The sequence below is a fragment of the Podarcis cretensis genome (assembly GCF_951804945.1).
Source record: "Podarcis cretensis genome assembly, chromosome: 3".
Taxonomy (NCBI): domain Eukaryota; kingdom Metazoa; phylum Chordata; class Lepidosauria; order Squamata; family Lacertidae; genus Podarcis; species Podarcis cretensis.
Window position 1 is genome coordinate 120088031 of NC_137172.1, and position 19402 is coordinate 120107432.

General features: G+C 42.0%; 1 protein-coding gene across 1 annotated transcript; it reads left to right on the forward strand.

The window, feature by feature from the left end:
• Positions 1 to 30: 30 nt before the first annotated feature.
• LOC307212590 (N(4)-(Beta-N-acetylglucosaminyl)-L-asparaginase-like) lies at positions 31 to 18046 on the forward strand. Its single transcript, XM_079970100.1, has 10 exons — positions 31 to 188; positions 3020 to 3158; positions 3390 to 3546; positions 5141 to 5186; positions 8376 to 8414; positions 8897 to 8985; positions 11099 to 11114; positions 14206 to 14273; positions 15546 to 15650; positions 16784 to 18046. The coding sequence occupies exons 1-10, from the start codon at positions 77 to 79 to the stop codon at positions 16874 to 16876; spliced, it is 864 nt and encodes a 287-aa protein (XP_079826226.1). The 5' UTR covers positions 31 to 76; the 3' UTR covers positions 16877 to 18046.
• The last annotated feature ends 1356 nt before the right edge of the window (positions 18047 to 19402 follow it).

Genomic DNA, 19402 nt, shown 5'->3' on the forward strand with positions numbered 1-19402 from the left:
TGACTGACAGGCCGCCGGCCGCCCAATCAGAGCCTCCCGAAGACCTCCAAGTCCCGCCCCGCGGTCGGGCGTCGCCATGGCAGCCGCCGCGGGAACCTGGGCATTTTCGCGCCCGGCCGTGGGGAGGATGAGGCAGCTGCTGCTCGAGGGGGGCTTAGCGACCGACTGCCTCCAGGAGGCCATGGCAGGTAGAGACGGATCATAAATGTGAAGGAGTAAAAAAATACAACGACAAAAATCCATTTCTTCCGCTGCCTAGCAACCTTCGGCCCTCCAGATGTTTTGGACTACAGTTCCCAGCATCCCTGACCACTGGTCCTGCTAGCTAGGGATCATGGGAGTTGTGGGCCAGAAACATCTGGAGGGCCGAGGCTGAGGAATCCTGCCCTAGACAATTTTGGGAGGCATGCAGGGGAAGGAAAAGGGTTTTGTTGATATGGTTTATTAGGTGAATGGTTTTAAGTACTATATACACACTGTATATATACATACAGGTGGCGCTGTGGGTTAAAGCCTCAGCGCCTAGGGCTTGCCGATCGAAAGGTCGGCGGTTCGAATCCCTGTGGCGGGGTGCGCTCCCGCTGCTCGGTCCCAGCGCCTGCCAACCTAGCAGTTCGAAAGCACCTCCGGGTGCAAGTAGATAAATAGGGACCGCTTACCAGCGGGAAGGTAAACGGCGTTTCCGTGTGCAGCTCTGGCTCTGGCCAGAGCAGCGATGTCACGCTGGCCACGTGACCCGGAAGTGTCTCCAGACAGCGCTGGCCCCTGGCCTCTTAAGTGAGATGGGCGCACAACCCCAGAGTCTGTCAAGACTGGCCCGTACGGGCAGGGGTACCTTTATCTTTACCTTTACACACTGTCTATACATCTACATACACATACATATGTACATACAGATACGTGTAATTTGAGTCAAAGCGAATCACCCTGGTTGGGCTCCCTCACCAACTGTTCTAGCGCACAGTTTTTTGGGGCATCAATAGTTTTTTTACTTACTGTGACATCTTTTGGATGCTTCCCCGATCCCATTCTCCACCACAAGATCTCCCTGAGAGCTTTCTCCAGGAATTCAATAGTGTGTCCCCAGTAGCAGATTACTTCTGGAGTCAGGTATGAGCACCCACAATAATTCTTTGGAGGAGTCTCCCTTATCTGGGATTTCTAGCTTGCTCGAATCAGCGCCTTCTTTCACATACAAAGCAACAGTATGTCCTTCTGTGCCCTTCCTATTGGGTTCATATCCAGAGATAACAGTGTCACACTGGTTCTCTCCAGTGCCATTTTTCTAGAAAAAGAGTTGCCAGAACTCACCATGAACACCTCCCTTGTTCTCTTAGAATGGCAATGGTGCCCACAGGAGAGGTGCCAGAACTGAGTTCTAGTGAGTTTTGGCTGGGGAAAAGCCCTGGTTCTCTCCTTTCCATCAAGTTTCCCTTACATCCACTATATATCAGTGCTGTCCTCTAAGACCTTAGGCTGTAGATGCTGGGGTTCAAGGAATGTCCAGAGCTGGGAACGCTGCAGGACCTGGGCCTGAACACCTTGCACACTAGCCTGGTGCCCTCAGGTCCAGTGGAAGGTGCTGTCCTTTGTAGTACAGTCATAACACAGGTTACATCCGCTTCATGTTATTTCCGGGTTTCGCCGCTCGCAAGCACAAAATGATGTCACGCGCATGCACAGAAGCAGGGAATCGCGACCCGCGTGTGCACAGACGCGCCGCTACGGGTTGCGTTCTTTTCATATTGCGAACGGGCCTCCGAAACAGATCCCGTTTGCAACCGGAGGTATCACTGCATTGGAGCAAGGTTCAAAGGCGGGTGGGCTGACCTCGTGTGTGTGTGTGTGTGTGTGTGCGCACCTTGAGGGAGGGTGCCATCTTGCTCTTTGCCTCAGGCAGCAAGATTGCTTGCACTGGCCCTGGTTGGGTACCCAGGGGGTTGGACTTAGATGGCCCTTGTGGTCCCTTCCCACACTACAATCCTATAATTTATTGGATTTCTTAACCATCCTTCAATGCGCTCCAGGTTACAACAATATCAAAACCAGCTTTTAAAAATTTACTAGCAGAATAGCAGGGTGGGCCCAAATAGAGATATATAGATATACAGATATTTCACTTGTCAAAGACTAAGTGTAAAGCGTGGGCGGAGAGAAATTTGGATATGTACAACAAAATATTAAGAGTCCAATTCTTTCATTTGAGACTCAAGGCTTGGGACTCAAGGCTTCTTCTTTTTTTAAAAAAATAATTTTTATTAAGTTTCCATTTACCAAATTAAACATATCATACCAATTAGTCCAAATTGTATCCATACACAGGACTTAACCATCCAGGGGTCCTTTACCTTACTTATAAAGGTTACTGTTTCATGCTATATCTAGTGGTATATGAATGACATAAGATGTCAGTATTGTCCACCTAGCTGATCAAAATAAAGATGGCAGATATGTAAAGGTTATGCACCACAAATATGACTGCCACATAGAAAGGATGCAGTACTTGTGACAATTGCTTCCTTTCGTATGAATGGTACAGACCCAGAAAAAAGCACTGTATGTAACTGAGATGAATTCAGGACTAATTGCCCTTTAACCAATAGTTATGTATTATCATTAATATCAGTCCATCATGGAAAATAGTTTTTTCCAACAACAACAACAACAACAACAACAACAATAATAATAATAATGATAATAATAATAATTTATTATTTATACCCCGCCCATCTGGCTGGGTTTCCCCAGCCACTCTGGGAGGCTTCCAAAAGAATATTAAAATACTGTGATACATCAAACATTAAAAGCTTCCCTAAAAAGGGCTGCCTTCAGACAAACACCTAGCTTATTAAAGCACATGTAGTTTTCCACTCACAAAGTTACAATTCCCAGCAACCCTTAACAATAGGACTGTACCCAGAATTCTTTGAGGGAGAAAATGTGCTTTGAATGTGCTCAAGGATATAGCTATAGAAATAAAAGGTTTTAAAACACTTTTTTTCTTAAAATATGTTTTCAGATATTGAGAACGATGAGAAAACAGGACGTTTTGTAGTAGGACGGGGAGGCTACCCAAATAAACAGGGCATAATCCAATGTGATGCAGCAATAATGGAAGGACAACCTGGGCGTTTTGGAGCTGTGGCAGCCTTGCATGGGTATGTATTATACCTTGCTATGTGTCAGAGGTCACCAGCCCGGCACCAAAAACTCTGAGATTATTATTTTTTAATTATGCTTTTTCACAGATTTATTTTTTTTTATTCCTTCGAGCCTAATGGTTTAGCTCTTCATAATTTTTATCATTGCATTTAACTATAGAACTCAGTTCTTTAAAAGTATATATGGAACAAACCCCTTCTCAAATTATATTCTTTCTGCTGATAAAGAATTGGAACTCCTCTCGCTGTAGCACGTAAGGTCATGGAAGAAACTCCACACAGTTTTCTGGTTGGGGATGGTGCTGTGGCTTTTGCAAAAGACCAAGGCTTCACTGTGGAAGATAACCAAAGTATGATGAGTGAGCAGAGTACAGAAGCTTATCAGGTAACACTCTACTTTGGAGCAATAGTGATGTGAGTTTATTTATGCAGTAGTAGAATAATTCACATTAGGAATAAATATCCTTGCAGATGTTCTGAGCACCACTGACTCTCATGAATCATCAAGAAGTCTCTTTGAAGTCATTTCAAACAACAAAGGGGGCACCCGATGTGACATTTTCAAAATGTCACGCATCAGATAGTCAGAAATAGAATTCAAATTAACTGACTACTAATATTCTGTTGGGACGCAGGTGGCGCTGTGGGTTAAAGCCTCAGCGCCTAGGACTTGCCGATCGAAAGGTCGGCGGTTCGAATCCCTGCGGCGGGGTGCGCTCCCACTGCTCGGTCCCAGCGCCTGCCAACCTAGCAGTTCGAAAGCACCTCCGGGTGCAAGTAGATAAATAGGGACCGCTTACCAGCGGGAAGGTAAACGGCGTTTCCGTGTGCGGCTCTGGCTCGCCAGAGCAGCGATGTCACGCTGGCCATGTGACCCGGAAGTGTCTCCGGACAGCGCTGGCCCCTGGCCTCTTAAGTGAGATGGGCGCACAACCCCAGAGTCTGTCAAGACTGGCCCGTACGGGCAGGGGTACCTTTACCTTTACCTTTAATATTCTGTTGGCCAAAGTGCTTCCCAACTGCATGGACAATGGCATACAGTGATGCCCCGCAAGACGAACGCCTCGCAAGATGGAAAACCCGCTAGACGAAAGGGTTTTCCGTTTTGGAGGCGCTTCGCAAAACGAATTTCCCTATGGGCTTGCTTCGCAAGATGAAAATGTCTTGCGAGTTCCTGCGGGGTTTTTTCCCTCCCCCCCCCTTTTTCTAAGCCGCTAAGCTGCTTATCAGCTGATCCGCTAAGCCGCTAAAAGCCGCTAAGCCGCTAATAGCGCTAATCCGCTAAGCCATCAATGGGCTTGCTTCGCAAGACAAAAAAACCGCTAGACGAAGAGACTCACGGAACGGATTAATTTCGTCTTGCGAGGCACCACTGTACGTCCATGCTGACTGCTGAGGAAGGATAAGCTATGGGTGGCTTGGAAAGGAGAGAAAAATAGATTGAAATTCTGCTTATTTCTCCTTTCTAAAGTTAACGTTTCCTCATCTCACCTGGCATGAGACTAGCTGGGAAGTTATGCTGCTTCTTAATGTATTGGAAAACCCCTGCCAGTGGCTATGGGCTGTGAGTTGCCAGCCCTTAGAATAGTCCCAAGATTGAGGGTTGAATTCAACTAATGAATCCCATCAGTGTTTCCCCCCTGTGTGTCCCCACCCCCAAAATTGGCACTGGGGTTTGGAGAACCTGTGGAATAGCACATGGGAGGAGGAGAGTGGAGATTGTTTTGTCTAGCAAGCCGACAATGCTTTCGCTGACAGAATGATCAGAAGAGCCCAACAATTTCTCCCTCTGAACCCACATACAATTTAGGATTAATCCTTTGAAAGAAACTATGTTTCAGATACAACTTCTGGATGCTACTTATACATAAGAAGATACATTCTGCTTACTTAACAGATTTCTGCTTTGGGGGAAAACTATCATTACAAATGGGTGGCATTTGATAGCACAATTCATTCTAGTCTTATCGTTTCTGTAGGAATATTTAGAAAAGGGAAAGAGCTTGAAGAAACATGATACATTGGGTAAGTAATATTTTTATTAATATAACACTTTTATGGGATGTGCTGGGTCTTCTTTTTGTAATTGTGGAGGCATTAACTTGCCATTTTCTAGTTGTATGTTTATGCTACCAAGAATTTACAGGTACATAAGATGCTGTGGTTAATTAATTCTTATGTATTAACTGGCAACTTTTACAGACTTTCTGAAATAATACAGGAATTAATCTAAGTTTTGGAAACAATCTGGGCTGATTCCAGCATGGTAATTTCCTACATATTCCATTTCCTTACAACCAAGCATGCAGGTCTTCATGTAGTGTGTCATGCATGACAGCAGCATCTACATCTATCTCAATGAAGACGCGAACATGTGCAGAAGGCTGCAGCAAATAGATGTTGTCTTTCTCAGATGACAGTGTGTATGGGCATGGTTTCTTTTCTGCCTGACATACATCTCTAGTTTAAATGTGGCCCCCTTTTTAGTACACATAGAATATCAAGAAAGCTTCAATATAAGTGACATCGTTCCTGGAAAATTCAGGGAGCTGCCAAGAGATCATGGAGTATAGCATGCTCTCTAATTCATCCTAATAACTTCACTTTCAGTGGCCAGGGGACCAACAGGAAGTAAATAAAACTTATTGCTAGATCTTTTTACTTGAGGGCCTACAGAAATCTAGGGTAGGCATTCTTCTGCCTACTGTAGTACTGGGCATTCCATTCCAGAAAATGTTGCCCTATTCAGTATCCTGCAAAAGTTTATACATCCTGTTCTTTGTTCAGCCTCAAGAGGGTGCTATGGCTTAATAAAAGCTATAAGAAAACTGTTAAGGTTGGATTTAAAGGACATGGTGGCTAGGAAAATGTATTTAATTTCTGCCTTGAAATAATTGAAAATCACCTGGCAATTATCCCAACTCTAGCAATTATGTCTACTATCTCCATTACAAGAGACAACATAAATACATTGGCTCTAAGGGTGCTTAGGATAGGATCTAAGCCTTATAGTGCAATCCTATACATGTCTACTCAGAATAAGCCACATACAAAAGGGAAAAAAGAATAAGCCACATTGACTTCAATGAGTCTTACTCCTAGGTAAGTGAGCAAATGATTTCAGCCTCAAAGTGACTTTGTAAATATCCAGTTGACAGGACAACTGTAAGCAGTTGCCTTCCAATCCTATGCAAGTTTGTTTGAAAATGAGTCCAGTGTCACTCCCAAGTACAGTAGGTAGAATCACAGGGTTTTTAAAATTAATTTAAGGGTAAATCTTCCACCTTCTTAAAAAAAATGCACTGTTTACATACATATTCCCATGTTAGATACACACAACAGAAGTGGTGAAGCTAGCAGCGCGCAAACATTTCTATGGAACAGCTACCATTTCCCCTTTATTGTTAAGACGTGGCACAAGTCCTGATCTACAATTGAAAGAGTCATCACTATTAATGTAATGAATAGGAGGGGTGGGAGAAGAGAAGTATCTTAGGCTGTGTTTTCCTATTGTAGCCACTTTGAACTTTCAGGGAACCCTTTCTCAATTCATTTGTCGCTGCTGTCTTCCATTGAAACAGAAGATTCTATTAAATTTCTCTCAGGGAGACGTTGAACTTTTCTTTTTAAAGACCTCAAGAGCTGTATATTGATAAATACTTTAGATTTAAAAACAATAACTTTGTTCCAAAAATGTTCTGCATATTTAGGATGGAAGAAATGCAGCATTTTTCTTGGGATGAAGACAGTGCAATAGGCATCTGTGAAAGTCACGTCAAAACTACCACGCTCTCTTTTTTCAGCAGCGCCACATTTCTTGGGACTTGTTTTGGCTGTTTCCAGAATGCAACTTAAAGCCTTATAAACACTTGCAAGGCCAGTTTGGCCAGAGGCAGTAGTGCACAATAAAGAACAGGTATAGGGGTGAGCTCCTGTTGCTCAGTCCCTGCTCCTGCCAAGCTAGCAGTTCAAAAGCACATCAAAGTGCAAGTAGATAAATACTTCCCTGCGGGAAGGTAAACGGCGTTTCCATGCGCTGCTCTGGTTCGCCAGAAGCAGCTTAGTCATGCTGGCCACATGACCCGGAAGCTGTATTCTGGCTCCCTCGGCCAATAAAGCGAGATGAGCGCCGCAACCCCAGAGTCGGTCACGACTGGACCTAATGGTCAGGGGTCCCTTTACCGTTTTATACTGCAGATAATGATGGCTCTATAACACGAACTATTGTTATGTTCCCAAAATCATCAAGGACTCATGGAAATTTGGTGTTTAGTTATTGTGTGCTAGGCAGCATATAAAAAATGAAAGATAATCTAAATGCAGTTGCTTGACATCTAGGTGTAAAGTGATGTCTGAAAAGATGTTTCAGTAGAAATTATGACAATTAATTGTTTACACTGGCAGATATTCAGTAGCTGTACAATATGCCTGAATGTACCGGTATATAAACAATCTCAAAGTAATCCATAATATTCAGATAATTTTAAGATCACATATCACAGTGATACTAGTTAAACATGATTCTGGGTTAATGCATGTAACAGGGGTATCAAAAGCAGACTTCTCTGCCCCCACTTTCCCCACGGCTACCGTCTCCAAGTGGAAAGGTTGGTTAACAAGTGTACTAGTACAGAATTTATGCAATATATACTTATTTTACCTGGATCGCTCTTTATTCCAGATATCATAACCACATGCTTGGTTTTTTTAACAATACAGTGGTACCTCAGGTTACAGATGCTTCTGGTTACAGATGCTTCGGGTTACAAACTCCGCTAACCAGGAAGTGGTTGCTCCAGGTTAAGAACTTTGTCCCAGGATAAGAACAGAAATTGTGGCGCAGCGGCAGCAGGAGGCCCCATTAGCGAAAGTGCGCCTCAGGTTAAGAACTGTTTCAGGTTAAGAACGGACCTCTAGAACGAATTAAGTTCTTAACCTGAGGTACCACTGTATTGAATTCTACAGTGCACTCACCCATATTATTAGAGTCCTTTCTAAGTTGCAAGGTGACAGTATAGCAGACTTGGGATGAAATGAAGATGTCATCTGGGTTTCACTCTGTTGTCTAGGAAATTTCAGATAAATATTCCTGTATTTTTAAAAATGGGGAAATTACAAAATTTCAATAGCTAACAGAGACTTGTTATTTGAAGCAATATTCCTAGTGTTGCTTGGTAAGTTAATTCTATTATTCTATTTTTGTCTTTTCATTAGGTTTGATTGCCTTGGATACCTTTGGAAATATAACAGTTGGTAAGAGGGAGCAGCATAAACAAAATAAATAATGAGTTTCATCCCTGCCTTATGTTATACAACTGCTGCTAATTAGCTGTGTGGGTCTTCTCATCATTTACAGGAAGGGAAATAATACACTTACTTTATTGGAGGGGAGAAGGAAGCAGAATCTGTCATGAGAAACATCCATCTGTGTTAGTATTTAAAGGGGACTTACGAACCCTTAAAAAAATAGAGCTTGATTACAATTGTTAGCACTGTGTAACATTCACAGTCAGTGACTACAGCAGAATTCGTTAGCGGAGAAGCTGTGTCATTTGACAGTTTTTCACCGAGGATATAAACCAAACGCATGAAAGATGGTGAGGTGTGTGTTTGTGGTGAATAAAAGATAATGATTCAGTTAGCCCCATCCTTTCCGCTATCTCATGTAACCATTCTCCTATTGCTATCAGAATAACCAATAACCAATATTTTACTGATTTGAAAAAAATGTTTAGGGGTTTCTACTTCTGGAGCACCTTTTAAATATCCAGGAAGAGTGGGAGATTCTCCGATGCCGGGATGTGGGCTGTATGCTGATAAAGAGGTATGCCAAGATAAATTGTATGGAGCATAGGAATGGCAGTAGGATACAGCATTTAGAAACAAGTAGTCAACCATAAAATTCCTAAAAAGTAACTTGAGTAGTAACAGTATTTCCCACTCCACTGTCAGGAATAGTTATGTGATCACACAGGTATCTCTGGAACAGTTAGTAATATTCATTTTGTTATAATTAAGAAGTGTATAGAAACACAAATATTCCAAAGTTTCTCTTCAACCAGGCATTTGGCTGATTAATATTACTATTCATTTAAATGTGTCTGTGGAAGAAAGGGTTATTGGCTTCTTTTGCTTTTATTTTATTATGTGTTTTGTATTTTTATGTTGTGAACTGCCCTGTGATCTTCGGATGACGGGCGGTATACATATTTCATTAAAGAAATATAGTTACTAAAAACACACAAGTATAGAAAACAGTTCCAGGTAGGAAAGAGTCTTGCCACACAATCCTTTACATCTTTACTGAGACGTAAGTCTTACTGTGGTCACTGGGGCTTACTTTCTGGTCAGGTGTGCAAAGGATTGCAGCCTTAACAACCAAAATTGTTTCCATCCATTGCCATTTTTTAGGATGACCTTGTAGAAGTGGAAGCCAGTTGCATTTACTTGACAACAAAACAAATATGTGACACCTGGTTAGTTTCAAAACCACTCTGAACATTTTGCATGTTGTCTTTTGCTCAGTTTCATTAGACCATGGACACAATTTGCATAAATGCAAATAGAGTAATTTGAACAAACAAAATCGGATGAAAGAATTTTCCCTGTGAGCTAAGTGATAATTCCTTTTTTTCCCGATCACACACCTGGTCTCTCTCTAGAGGTTGTGGACTCTCCTTCTTTGGAGGTTTTTAAGCAGAAGTTGAATGACCACCTGGCATGGATGCTTAAGTTGGGATTCCTGTATTGCAGGGATTGGACTAGATGATCCAACTCTACAATGTTGTCAATCAACATTTGATAATCTCCTTCTACCGGTCCACAATAGAAAGTGTCCTTTCATATTGCATCATGCTGTGGTATGCTGGTTTGACATCTACTGATAGGAAGTGCCTACAGAGGGTGGTAAATATAGCACAAGATATTATGGGCTGTCCCATGAATCCGCTGGATGAAATAGCAGAAGAACGTCGCCTCAGGAGAGTGAGGAAAATTCTCAGGGATGATTCACACCCTGGCCGGCACTTTCTTGATCTCCAGCCCTCGGGTAGAAGATAAAGAAGCATGCTTAGTCGGCACCAACAGGGTAAAGAACAGTTTCTATCTGTGGGCTGTTAGGCTGCTGAATGAAAAGATAACAACAGGGCAACTGACTTTCGGGTTTGGTGGGTGTGCGTCAGTAAACGAGGGGAATTAAGACTAAGAGAGCTGAGTGGGGGGTGCTCGTGTAATCTCACTGAATACAAGTTGTACAAGTGACAATAAAGTATTTCAAATTCTGTGATTCTATGATTGTGCTCAGAAGGAATATGCTGGTTAATTGCAACCTATTATGCGTTCCCCCCCATCTTATTTATATAAAGTTCCTTCTCTTTAAGATGGCGGAAAAGGCAACATTTTGCAACAGGGAAACATCTTGTCCTTTTTGAAATGTTGAGGTCTTTCTTCAAGATGAGTGAGTGACCAATAATAATAATAGCAGCATCCCTAAATGTGGTTGGGAAGCAATGGAGCCACGATTGCACCCAAAGCCCTGCTACTCACAGCAACCAGGGTGGAAGGGGGACATTTTTTTGTTCTTATTATTTTGCTATACCAGCTCCAGACTGGACTAACCAAGGGGCTTAGAGTGAGCCCTTGCCTGGACAGAATAGAGAGGTATCTTTACCCTGCTCACCCCTCTCCCCTGTTTCTGTGCCTTACACTGGCCACTGCTGGCAGTAGCTTCTCAACCACCCACACTTCCAGTGGGCGCAACAGGGGCATCTGTTGCAGCGGAGCCTGCCTGCCAGCGGAGAGACACCTCCACCCAATTCTTACCATTCCCAGCCCTGCTGATCAGGGAGTTAGAATTGTGCTGTCAATTTCTTTATGGCTCTGAGAATAATTAATCCAGATCATGCTACTTCCAAAGTAATACCTTTCTTTCTTTCTAGGTAGGAGCTGCAGTAGGTATGTATTAGTAGTAATAATTAAAAGATTTGCATACCTGTTTATGTTTAAATACATTTATGCATATCTAGAGCTGAAATCTCCCATGAACCAGTTAACGTCCTTGATGTTAATTTTTACTACAGGTTCTTTTAGAGTTTATCTTGCCGGTAGTTTAACTGGCCCGAATCCACACATTATGGAAACATTTACCTCTTGTACTCATGCCAGAAATGAAAAATGTCCACTTTTCTATTTTAAAGGGTTCTAAACACTTCAGGCCATCTTCCTGCTTCCCAGATCAAGATTCTGTTTTGCTGAGCTCATGTTGGTGCAGTTGTTGAAAGGAGCACACTAGCCAGAAATAACAAAGCAATGCTAGGGTATGAGATCAGGAAGAGTGAGTATGTGATGTTACTTAACAGGACTATTCAGAGACTAGTTGGGCCATGAACACAGTTTTAAAAGGAAGAATATATCTGTGGTGAGGATGGGGGAGAAAGTCAATTTTCTTTGCCTTTGAAGGCAAGCCTATCTAATCCACACTTTCCAAAACAATACATGACCGCAACCATCCTCCGAAACTTTCACTTTCTGAAGGATGATTGGGGTGGCTATGAAAGGAGGGGATGGCCACACAACCTTTTCCCTAGCATGTAGGGTGTGTGTGTAGCTTTATTGTACTAGCCAAAGGCCATGACAAAACCATACAGACTACCAGAGAAATAAGTCTTTATAAATCTATGTATAAAAGCACAACCTCTGCCTATACCATCAGAATCATAGAACGCAGGTGCATGCATGACTTAAGGGTCTCCACATAGCTTACAGTATTTCCCCATTTAGACCTTTGAATCTCATCTACAGTTTTACTGCAGTTTTATCCTGATCTTCTTCCTAATCTTTCTTTCCACCACATTATGGGTCGCTGGGGCATTAACGTCATTATTCTATGTAATTTGCACTTTAGGAAACAATATGTGAATTGAAACTCAGCAATCATTCAAAATTTGTACTTCTCTGAATTTTGTGGTACAGATCTCTATCCAAGTAATGTTTACAAAAATATATATAGTAGGGTAAAGGGTGTGTAGAATGCATATAATATATTATAAAATAGGGGACGTGGGTGGCACTGTGGTCTAAACCACAGAGCCTAGGGCTTGCTGATCAGGAGGTTGGTGGTTCGAATCCCTGCATCGGGGTGAGCTCCCGTTGTTCGATCCCTGCTCCTGCCAACCTAGCAGTTTGAAAGCACGTCAAAGTGCAAGTAGATAAATAGGTACCGCTCTGGTGGGGAGGTAAACAGCGTTTCTATGCACTGCTCTGGTTCACCAGAAGCGGCTTAGTCATGCTGGCCACATGACCCAGAAGCTGTCTGTGGAAAACGCTGTCTCCCTCGGCCTATAGAGTGAGATGAGTGCCTCAACCCTAGAGTCCGTGACTAGACCTAATGGTCAGGGGTACTTTTACCTTTACCTATATTATAAAATACATCTAAAGTGTGCATATAATATGTGTGTGTGTGTGTATTGCATTATATTAGGGAAAACTAGTTTGCAAGTATGCATGTATGAGGACTTTTTTAAAGAAAAAAACTCCATTGCAAACTGATTTGGAAATGCTGAGAACTGAATTTCAGATTAGAAAACTAAGAAACAGAGAAACCAAAATGGACAGATTTGCCCGTTCGTAGTCTGTGCAAGGCAGTTTCCTATAGCTTTGAAGTCAGGCAAAAGGAAACTGGAATGTTGAAGAAATCATTATTGCAGCAATATCTGCTGATAAACACAGGAAACATTAGTCCTCCCCTCCAAAAAAAGAGGGAGTGACCTGAAATATGTAAGCTTATTGGTTCCCTTGCACATAGCCTATTGTTACAATTCCATACCTTGGCTAATTGAAATAGGAATACCCTGTAGCCGCTTTCCTTTTAATTTTTTTAAAAACACCTATCCTAATCTCATGCACTAACCTTGTTATGCTAATGCTAGTATTTTCTGTTGCTCTAGCAAGGGCTTAGCAAAACTGCCACACCTGTTTCCAAGCTGCTTGGATAAGTGCTAAGAACTGTTTGGCTTTTTAGTCCTTAGAAATACACATTCACCTAAAGCGTTTTGAGGGATGAATAAGGATCATGTACAAATGTTTATTGCTAAAAAAGTATCCCAGACATAATTGCAAATGTTATCTGTTTGTTATTTATTACATTTATATCCCACTTTTCCTCAAGGACTTCCAGGTGATTTACATAGGAGTCCTCCTCCCCATTTTATCCTCACAATAAGCCTGTGAGGTCAGTTAGGCTGAGAGTGAGTGATTGACCTGTGAGTTTCATAGCTTAGTGTTGCTAGCCCGCCAAAATTACTCATCAACCACACAGTCACATAAATCTTTTACAGTGCAATCCTGTATGTCTCTGCTACAGTATAAGCACCATTCGTTCAGCAGGATTTACCATAGTGTGTGTAGGTTGGCAGCCTTAACAGTGCAATCCTATTCTTGTTTACTCAGAAGTAAGTTACTGTTGCTTCTACCTGTTTGCCTTGGATTGCAGCCTCAGTCTCTATTTCCTAAAAGCATGGGGTGGAAAACAACACAGGTTTTGTGAAATTTATCTGACTGGAGGCGATTTTTGCCGTTGTGATACAGTGGTACCTCAGGTTAAGTACTTAATTCATGCCGGAGGTCTGTACTTAACCAGAAACTGTTCTTAACCTGAAGCGCCACTTTAGCTAATGGGGCCTCCCGCTGCTGCCACGCCGCTGGAGCACGATTTCTGTTCTCATCGTGAAGCAAAGTTCTTAACCCAAGGTACTATTTCTGGGTTAGCAGAGTCTGTAACCTGAAGTGTATGTAACCTGAGGTACCACTGTACAAGCTGCAAAATCCAAGACAATACAGAGAGTACAAGAAAATATACTTTGGGAACAGTCTAGTCAAAGTGTTTCTCTGTTGGTATTATCCACTAAAACCAGACAACATTGTCCTACTGCAGCAATGTATGATAGAAGAGTGATTTGTATATAGATGCATTGCAATTCTGTTTTCTTATTTCCAGGAGTTAACACAGAACACTTATTCACAAGTAAATCTTTTTTTAACCCATCAGCTACTGGTGATGGAGACAAGATTATGTGTTTCTGCCCTTGTTTTCATGCAGCCCTGTTAATGAAACAGGTATGTCATCAGTGGGTTTCAAGCATGCCTACTTTGAAGCACTATCATAAAGAGCATCAGTGGGAGAGAGGAGAGGAAGAGAGACTAGCTCAGGGGTCAGCAAACTTTTGTAGCCGTGGGCCGGTCCACCGTCCCTCAGACCATGTGGTGGGCCGGACTATATGGGGTGGGGGATGAACAAATTCCTGTGCCCCACAAATAACCCAGAGATGCATTTTAAATAAAAGTGCACATTCTACTCATGTAAAAACACCAGTCAGGCCCCACAAATCACCCAGAGATGCATTTTAAATAAAAGGGTACATTCTACTCATGTAAAAACACGCTGATTCCTGGACCATCCGTGGGCCGGATTTAGAAGGCGATTGGGCCGGATCCGGCCCCTGGGCCTTAGTTTGCCTACCCTTGGCCAATCTAGTAAGGGCAAGGGAAGTGGTTTTCAACCATAATGTGTTGACTAGAAATGATTGAAGCCTCCTGCTAGAGAAGAGGGCGCTGTAGACTATCTAAAGAAATTGTTTGGGGCAACAGTCCCTTTCAAGGAACATACCTCTGACATAGATGATTGAAAAGAGCAGAAAGAAAGGCCAAATGGTAGGCAGAAGCTGAAAACATCAGTAGTCAAAGTTAGCCAGTTAAAGTTGAGGACAGAGTGCTGAAGAGATGGATGCAGTCTAGACTCTAGCACTTTATATCTAAAACATTCTGTCCCTTGTCTGTTCATGGAAGCTTGCCAGCCCTGTTAAAACTTTTACCCAGCCCTCTTAATACAAGAAAGCGAGGCTCTGTTAGGAAGTTCTGTTCACTAGACCACTTTCTTACGGACCCTTGTGAGACCATTCGTGCAAACCAATCACAGAGGGACTAGACACTTTTCACCAGTTTGTTAGAGGTGGTGGCAATCCATTGATCAGCAGCACAATTCTAAGATAAGGATTGTGAGTTCTAATATAATAATTCTTCTTGCACAAATAAATCCTGGCACATGCTCCTGATCAATGAAATTGCCACAGAATGTCCTTGTGGCATTTTCTGCAGAGTTGTAATCCTTACGTTGCCCTCTGTTGAACAGTCCAAATTTTGCCTTGCAGTGTACTGTGTGATTTAATGTATAAACAGATAAAATGAAGAGCAATGTGCATCTGTTTTTACATTGCGGTCTGTTGGTCAATGTAAGCAGCACTGAGAGGGCACGAATTAAAACTTGCTTAGATACATAGAATAGAAATGAGTGGCGAAAGAAACTTGTTTTAGGTTTTGTTTACCTTTCAGGGCTTGTCTCCCATGGATGCATGCCAGACTGTTGTCCAGGATATCCTCCAGCGAACAGGAAAGGAAAATATGTTTGAACTTGGAATAATTGCAATGAATATGAAGGTACACAAAGACAAGTGTTTCCCCACGTCTTCTTGGTTGATCATGGCTATGATAACTTATGTTCCTATTTACCTTTCATCGTATATCCCACATATGGGATAATGTAGCAAGCTAGCCTAGATTATGACTAAACAGAGGCCCTTTATGATTGAAACTAGAAAAAGCCAGATTTTGAAGATTAGAGCCTGGCCTGGTCTGGAAAAGGAAAGTTGGAGAGATTCCCTAATGCAGGGATCAATTGACTTTTGGGATATGGAGCTGGGTCAGGAGGAGATTGGAGCTTTGGGGACATTTGGATTTGGAGGATTTTTGAAACAAGATTTGGAACGCTTTATGGATCCTAGCTTTAACTATGGAAATCTGGCTGCCCTGTTAAGAAGGAATAAAGGCATTGTTGGGATGGAGCTCCCCCAAGATCGGCTTTTTAGCACTAAAGATTATGAAGAAGACCGGCAGAAGGGACGTGAAGGAGAGTTAAGAGCCTCGGATATAAGATCTCCAGGTTGATGGACTTTTTGGAGTTGACAGAAGGGACGGCAGAGGCCAAGACCAGGGAAAGGAGACGGTGGAAGAAGATTGGGAATTTAAAGTTTATATTTGGAAATTTTGTAAAATTTAATGAGGGAGAGAAAAATCGTGGAATGAAATTTTTATGACCCTAGTGGAAATGTTTTAAGAGTTTAAGTTCAAATAGATATATTAATTTTAAGGAGAAAAAGAGGGAAAGGATTTGCTGAAATATTTAATTGAATTAGAATACAAAAAAGGGAGGTGGGAGGAGGTCAAGGAAACAAGCAAATGAAAGATATACTATGTGAAGATTTGATGTGTTTTTGCTTTTGTTTTTCTTTTTTCTTTAACTTTTTTTTGCTTCTCTTTTTTTCTTATTTGTATGGTATTCTTTTTTTATGTGATACATTGTTTTGTTTTTTGTTTAATTTGGTGTTTTTCTGTTTGATTTGTAACCCTCAAAATCTTAATAAATATTATTTTTTAAAAAATAGATTATGACTAAACAGGGACAAAATGGTAGGATGGGAGTTGCTGCAATAATAATTGAGGCAAATCGAGTAGGATATTAATGAATCCTAATTTATTCATCTTTTTCCCCCTTGTGGATTTCTAATGTTTAGGGAGAAGTTGGAGCTGCTTCATCAATGCCATTCCCATACTGCATCTGGTCTCAGGGAAAGGACTCTGTAGAGCAATTGATGCAACAATGCTAACAACTTTGAAAGGATCAAAGAAAAAAATATTCTGCACCTCTTGCGCCCAGGTTCAGAGTCACATCCACCTTTATCTTGTGACGTTTCCTTTTCTTGTGTAAAGTATTGGGGAGGGGAATCTAAATTGAGACTTTTCATCAGAAGGTCTATGGGAATATGAGAACTTCAGCCTATACCTAATCAAGAAACTGATTTGTTACGGCCAAGCTGGACAATACATTAAAATGTGCAGTTACTGTTCATCTTTATACCATGTATGCCAGGGAGCCAGCCAGCAATAACTCACACAAAGTACATGAAGTTAACACTTTATTAGAGAAAACAAGGCCTGCTCTGGGTGTTCTGAGAGACCAGGGCAGAGGGGAGCTGGTCACAGCAGGAGGGGGAGACTCCCTGGCTTCTTCAGCAGTCTCCCTCCACTCTGCCTCTTGACACACCCACCCCGCCTCTCCTGCTTGTGGACTGCTCTCTGCCACAGCCTCTTCTTGCTCACTAAACCCTGTTACCTCTTCAGATTCTGACACCTCCTCCCAGGTTTGCCCCTCTTCTCCCTCTGATCACTCATTGTTGTCCCACGACCAATCTCCAGGTTCTCAGCCATCTTCCCCAGGCTCTGAGCTGTGTTCCCCATGCGATTCCCCAGCTGCTGCCTCCCGCCATTGACACTGTGTGTGAGAGAGAATAAAGACCTTGAACTGAGAGGAAGATTTTAACTCTTTCTCCCCTCTGCTGTGATCATTACGAAATCACACCCACCCTCAGCTGCTGTTCATTCCAGGAAGAAAACTGCCATTAGCACCAATGACAGCTTCTCTCCTAAGACAAATAGCAGCTTCAGTTATGAGGTGGCATTTGGAAACTAGCCATAATAGCTCCACTCATGGAAGAAGATGGTAAGACCATAGCTATATTAAGGGGGGTGGAGTTCTGCTTTTTTAAAAAAGAAACCTTTCATAATATGCTTATACTGTATTTCCCTGAGAGTATTTTTGCAAATGTATAATGCTCTCTTGTGTCTAATATTAATTAAAAATGCAAAAAAACTGCAAAAATGCCATATTTCCATATTACATACAGACATCACAGGTTCACTCTCGAGAGTAAATGAAAGCTAGCGCTGTATTTATTAAGGGAAAGCCTTTTCAATAAAACTATACATGCTTTAAGTTATACATGCTTTGTCCAGGCTTTTTTTAAAAATAAAAGTCGCTCTGGGATGCATAGAGCAGAAACATGCAATATTTTATTACTGATAACTGTTACTTCTGTACATCACAGTGTCAAAGTTCTGTGTGCTGCTGATTTCACAGAAGTTGCGCAAATCAGTGCAGATTTTCGACCTTTGGTACTAGCACTGGTAGTCCTGCCACATTGGAGGCAGTCAATTGCCGTGGTAGGCAAAACCTATAACATTCTGTAGCAAATTTGCTATAACCATGCCTTATTAAAGTAATAAGTAAAGTAATAGCTGTTGGAGCAGCTCTTGTAACACCTCTTCGTAGACTCAAAGAACTGTAGAGTTGAAAGGGACCCCAGGGGTCATTTAGTCATAATACGCAGCACAGGGGAAGAACATGTTGATGCCACACCTTGTTCTACTCCAGAGCATTGACATATCCTCAATGGCACAACTTTAAACGAGTTCTAGACCTAGTTCTGAAGTGAAATGGTAGAGTAACATAATGGAACATGAGCTGCAGTGAACAGGTTATCCCACCCCCAGGCTGATAAAAGTTGCTAAATGTCCCCTCCCCTCTTATTTTGTTCCAGTAGGGGTTCCTGCCATGTTGGAAGGTAAAGGTGGCACTATAATAATAATAATAATTTATTATTTGTACACCGCCCATCTGGCTGGGTTTCCCCAGCCACTCTGGGCGGCTTCTATCACTACTAAGTTAAAAAGCAGTATGTAAGGTTCTAAACGGCTTCTAATCTGGGAGGCACTTGTTCTAGCAGAAAATGAACTTTTGGCCCTGGGAAGGACACTTGGCAGACCTAAAGCAATATTTGTGTTGCAGCTCCCAGCATAAAATGAGCAGACATCTTAGAAGCTTCTGCCATTACGCTAAAAATCCCCTTCTCACACAATGCAGACAATGATTGCATTTGGAAAAAAGTCCATGGAAACTGGATGCGACCCACGAGTTCGTTGAATCTCTTCCAGATTCTCTTCCTGATCTGTGACCAGGTGCCTGGAGAGACTATCTACAGAAAACAAAAACATTCTGCCTGCAAAAAAGGGTGAAGATAAGAATACATTGACATTTTAGGATATAATCACAGCTTGCCATCTCAGTGGAAATATGGGCTGCTGATAATTATGGGCTGCCTTTGTCATTTGGACACCACTTTTGTTCTTTACAAGGAAACAGGATTGCTGTTACCTTTTGGTCCACAACTATTTCTTTAACCAGTTTTAAAACATCTTTGGAGACATAACATGAGAGCACTAGTCTAATGTGAGATGTCTGAACGTTATAATTACATTCACAACCACCGAAATCCTTTTGCTGACTTATTTAGGGA

Bases quoted from the DNA above. Each gene is read 5' to 3' on its own strand.
- LOC307212590 (XM_079970100.1), top strand. From the start codon at position 77: ATGGCAGCCGCCGCGGGAACCTGGGCATTTTCGCGCCCGGCCGTGGGG. The intron at 3,159-3,389 runs GTATGTATTATA...CTGCTGATAAAG, and splicing joins GCTGTGGCAGCCTTGCATGG to AATTGGAACTCCTCTCGCTG. The intron at 3,547-5,140 runs GTAACACTCTAC...TCGTTTCTGTAG, and splicing joins AGAGTACAGAAGCTTATCAG to GAATATTTAGAAAAGGGAAA.